The sequence below is a fragment of the Micropterus dolomieu genome, linkage group LG11, assembly GCF_021292245.1.
Source record: "Micropterus dolomieu isolate WLL.071019.BEF.003 ecotype Adirondacks linkage group LG11, ASM2129224v1, whole genome shotgun sequence".
Classification (NCBI taxonomy): Eukaryota; Metazoa; Chordata; class Actinopteri; order Centrarchiformes; family Centrarchidae; genus Micropterus; species Micropterus dolomieu.
In genome coordinates, this window is record NC_060160.1 from 19518610 (window position 1) to 19523291 (window position 4682).

Genomic DNA, 4682 nt, shown 5'->3' on the forward strand with positions numbered 1-4682 from the left:
AGCTGATAGAAGAGCAACTTTGACTGAAATAACCACTCGTTACAACCGACGTATGGAGCAAAGCATTTGTGAAGCCACAACACGCACAACCTTGAGGCGGATGGGCTACAACAGCAGATGACCCCACCGGGTACCACTCATCTCCACTACAAATAGGAAAAAGAGGCTACAATTTGCAAGAGCTCACCAAAATTGGACAGTTGAAGACTGGAAAAATGTTGCCTGGTCTGATGAGTCTCGATTTCTGTTGAGACATTCAGATGGTAGAGTCAGAATTTGGCGTAAACAGAATGAGAACATGGATCCATCATGCCTTGTTACCACTGTGCAGGCTGGTGGTGGTGGTGTAATGGTGTGGGGGATGTTTTCTTGGCACACTTTAGTGGTGACTGGCCCCTTAGTGCCAATTGGGCATCGTTTAAATGCCACGGCATACCTGAGCATTGTTTCTGACCATGTCCATTCCTTTATGGCCACCATGTACCCATCCTCTGATGGCTACTTCCAGCAGGATAATGCCCCATGTCACAAAACTCGAATCATTTCAAATTGGTTTCTTGAACATGACAATGAGTTCACTGTACTAAAATGGCCCCCACAGTATATCTGGAGACTCCTCACACCAACTCAGAGTCTACTCTGAAGCAGTAAGCAGAGGAGTCTGTCTCTTCCTATGCAGCTTGACAATTTATAGAGGTAACTGTACCCAGAGTGGTGTGTCTGTGTGTTCGTGTGATTAGTGATATGGATGTGTGTGCTTGTGATTGGGTGTGGATGATTGAATCACAATGTATGGTATGTGTTTGTGTCAACACAACTTCCTCTTATCTAAGCCTCACAAACTAAGTATTGCAACACAAGTTACATAAGATATACAGAGAGCATCATGTACCCTTCTCATTGTGGTGACGCTGCTGTCTTGTGCCAATTCTGCATTTAAGGACAAAGATGAGGGACGGTGTTTAAAAGACTCTAAAGCCGATTCATTTTATAGAGTTTATTGAGCAACTAGTGAAACTTAAAGTGGAGCAGTGTTACTTGACATTTTAATTTTAAATGAAGTTTTGTCTTTGTCACTTACTGAAACTTGTAGTAGGTTTAAAGTCACATTTTAGTCTTTTTGTTTTGCTTTGTTTTAGTTAAGATTTTGTCAGTGGACCTCTGTTTTAATTGTAGTCTAATTTTAGACAAACCATATTTGGAAGTTCAACTTCCTTCAACTCCGGCTACGTCTGCGGGCTGCAGCTAGATATACTGTACTTGGTTTGGTTAGGTATCATCAGAGGTGCCGCCAGAAGTTTTGGGCCCCATGACAAAAAAATCTAATTGGGCCCCATACTGCCTTTGCGCAGCTGTTGTTATCCAGCCTATTCTCATGCCAGGCATTATATATAAACACTTGTCAAGCGTATTTATTTCACGCTAAACGTCAATTTTGTGTGTATAGGAGACACATCCAGGCGCGTCTGTATATATACGCCCCTGGGGGTTGCTAGCTAGAGATGTTTGTGTTTGAGGCGTTCTCAGTCCCTCAAGGCAACTTACCCTAACCTTAACCGTCACAGAAGATAGTGCCTAAACCTAAGTCAGTATATATGTTGTTTTTTAGCCTCCTTTGTGTTGCACCGCTATAACAAACTGCAGTGTATCATACTCACGCAAAATCGATGTTTTGTGTACAATAGCCACACTTTTTCCAAAGCGTGTATGTATGATGCCTGAGATGAGAACAGGTTGTGTCACCACTGTCCCATCAAAAACCTAACATAACTCTAATTAAAGGCTTGCAACTGTCTTGCTTCTTGTAGTTCAATACTAGTACTAGCCCAGTATTTGCTGCTGGTGATTTATACATGCAGGTCTGCAAACAGCATACAGTTCACTATTTGATGCAAGATTAAAAGCCACCATAAAAAATGTCCTTAAGGCAATCTTTTACAGTCTCAATGTATTTTTATTGTAAAATTAAGAGATAAAATTGTATTAACATTAATGAAAGATTAAAAAAAAACTTAAATATTTACCAATAAATGACACTAACACTACAGAACATTGACCCAAATTACCTACAGTTCTGTATCACCACCACACTGTTGCTCACCTTCTTCACTGGGACAGGGAGGCTACAGTTACAGGGAGACTGGGCTGCTGCTGACTCATCTGTTGTCAGTCTGCTAAAAGGGGGAGGGACAATGATTCAATATGAATATCTTGCTAACCGTTTCCCTGTACTAATTAAATGTTGATGAAATGTAGGCTAAAACTAGTCTGTAGCCAGATATGTTATTTCACTATGGACATTAAGCCTACAGGTTAATACCACTCACAGACTAAAGGCTACCCACCTTTCTTGGTGAAAAACTGGGTTACAGATTGACATCTTTTCCTTTGTCTTTCCTCTCTCTCTTTTCATTCTTTCCTTTTTTGAAAACCAGAGTTTGGTTTACTAGGCAACATTCACAGCGAAACTCAGGCAGCTTCGTCAGACCAAGGAGGAGGCCTTCAGAAGTGGGGACAGAGTCTTGTACAACCAGGCCAGGAACACAATGACTAAAGAGGTCAAAGCTGCAAAGAGGTGCTATGCTGAAAAGCTAAATAACAGCTTTGCAGCCAACGACCCTGCCTCAATGTGGAGAAGCCTACAGACACTCACAAACTACAAGAGACCATCCCCCAACACTGCTGGTACTCAACGACTGGCAGACGAGCTGAATGGTTTCTACTGTAGGTTTGAAAAGCCCAGAGTCACACCTCTGAGCCACCTCTTCCAAAGGCAGAAGATCAGGAAGGCTCCTGGACCTGACGGTGTCTCACCATCTTCACTCAGATTTTCAACAAATCACTGGAGCTGTGTGAAGTTCCCTCCTGCTTCAAACGCTCCACAGTCATCCCGGTGCCAAAAAAACCCTCCATCTCTGAACTAAATGACTACAGGCCCGTCGCCCTGACATCTGTAGTCATGAAGTCCTTTGAAAGACTGGTGTTGGCCCACCTGAAGGACATTACAGGCCCCCTGCTGGACCCCCTGCAGTTTGCCTACAGGGCTAACAGGTCAGTGGATGATGCTGTCAACTTGGGTCTGCATCACATCCTGCAACACCTCCACTCTCCAGGGACATATGCTGAGATCTTGTTTGTGGACTTCAACTTTCAGGCGTTCAACACCATCATCCCGGACATCCCCTGCACCAAACTCACCCAGCTCACTGTGCCAGCCTCCACCTGTCAGTGGATCACAGACTTCCTGACTGACAGGAGTCAGCAGGTGAGGCTGGGGAACATCACATCCAGCACCCGGACTATCAGCACTGGCGCCCCCCAGGGGTGTGTGCTCTCCCCACTGCTCTTCTCCCTCTACACCAACGACTGCACCTCAAGGGACCCATCTGTCAAACTCCTGAAGTTCACTGACGACACAACGGTCATCGGCCTCATCTGGGACGGTGACGAGTCGGCCTACAGACGGGAGGTTGATCAGCTGGCTCTCTGGTGCGGTCAGAACAACCTGGAGCTTAACACGCTCAAAACTGTGGAGATGACCGTGGACTTCAGGAGGAGCCCCCCCAAACTTTGCCCCCCATCACCGTACTCAACAGCCCTGTGTCTGCTGTGGAATCCTTCCGGTTTCTGGGTTCCACTATATCCCAGGACCTAAAGTGGGAGCCCAACACTGACACCATTATCAAGAAGGCCCAGCAAAGGACGTACTTCCTGCGTCAGCTCAGGAAGCTCAACCTGCCTAAGGAGCTGCTGATCCAGTTCTACACAGCTATCATCCAGTCTGTCCTCTGCACCTCCATCACTGTCTGGTTTGGATCTGCCACCAAAAAGGACAGGGACAGACTACAACGTACAGTCAGGACTGCAGAAAAAATAATCGGTGCCAACCTGCGCTCCATTCAGGACTTATACATTTCCAGAGTTTCCAGAGGGAAACATCACTGCAGATCCATCTCACCCCGGACACAACACGCATCTACTGACTGCAACTAAACACATCACTGATCAGTTTGCTGAGGCAGGACCAAACCATTTCATGCAGATACAGTGGGGTGGTCAGTAGTTTACTTTTTGGTCAACGGGGATATTTAACTTTTACTGCCAAAAACAAGTAAAAACAAAGAGATCATTTATTTTATTATTATATTTGAAATATATATATATACTCAATGATGATGGTTTATATAACGTAGCCTATAATAGTATTGTATATTAGTTGTACTTATTTTTTGGGGCCCCTGTCAGTCAAGGGCCCTTGGAATTGCCCTAACTTTTCCCCCATATACGGCGTCCCTGGGTATCATTTTTCTGAGAAAGGAAACATCAAGTACGTCCGAGATGACTGACTTTCACCAACTTGATAGTCAAACATGAACTGCAGGCGACGGGGTACAAAAACAGCGCCATCAAGTCGAACACATTCCACCTGCGTGAGCTTACAACAATGACTGATCTTGCGGCATTTGCAAAGAAACATGCTGCGAGAACTGTAACGGTGGGAGACAGAACGGACCCAAACGCAACGCTGAGGGTGAAAAAGAGGTTTATTGAGGAAAAAACAGGCTCGAGGCGAGGGCAGGTGGAAGGAGGGGGAGAGGCAGACGAGGACTCGGGGAACCGAGAAGCTGGAGGAACGGAGGGCACAAGGCTGGAGGCTAGGGGGGAGGCTGGCAGACGGGTAG

The 4682-nt window shown here is 45.5% G+C and overlaps 1 protein-coding gene across 1 annotated transcript in view; it reads right to left on the minus strand.

Moving 5' to 3' along the window:
- LOC123979421 (SH3 domain-containing protein C23A1.17-like) overlaps positions 1–4682 on the minus strand; it is a 16680-nt gene that overhangs the window by 9787 nt on the left and 2211 nt on the right. Inside the window, exon 4 of the mRNA XM_046063334.1 lies at positions 4495–4682. Coding sequence (XP_045919290.1) covers positions 4495–4682 — 188 coding nt within the window. The remainder of the gene's footprint in view (positions 1–4494) is intronic.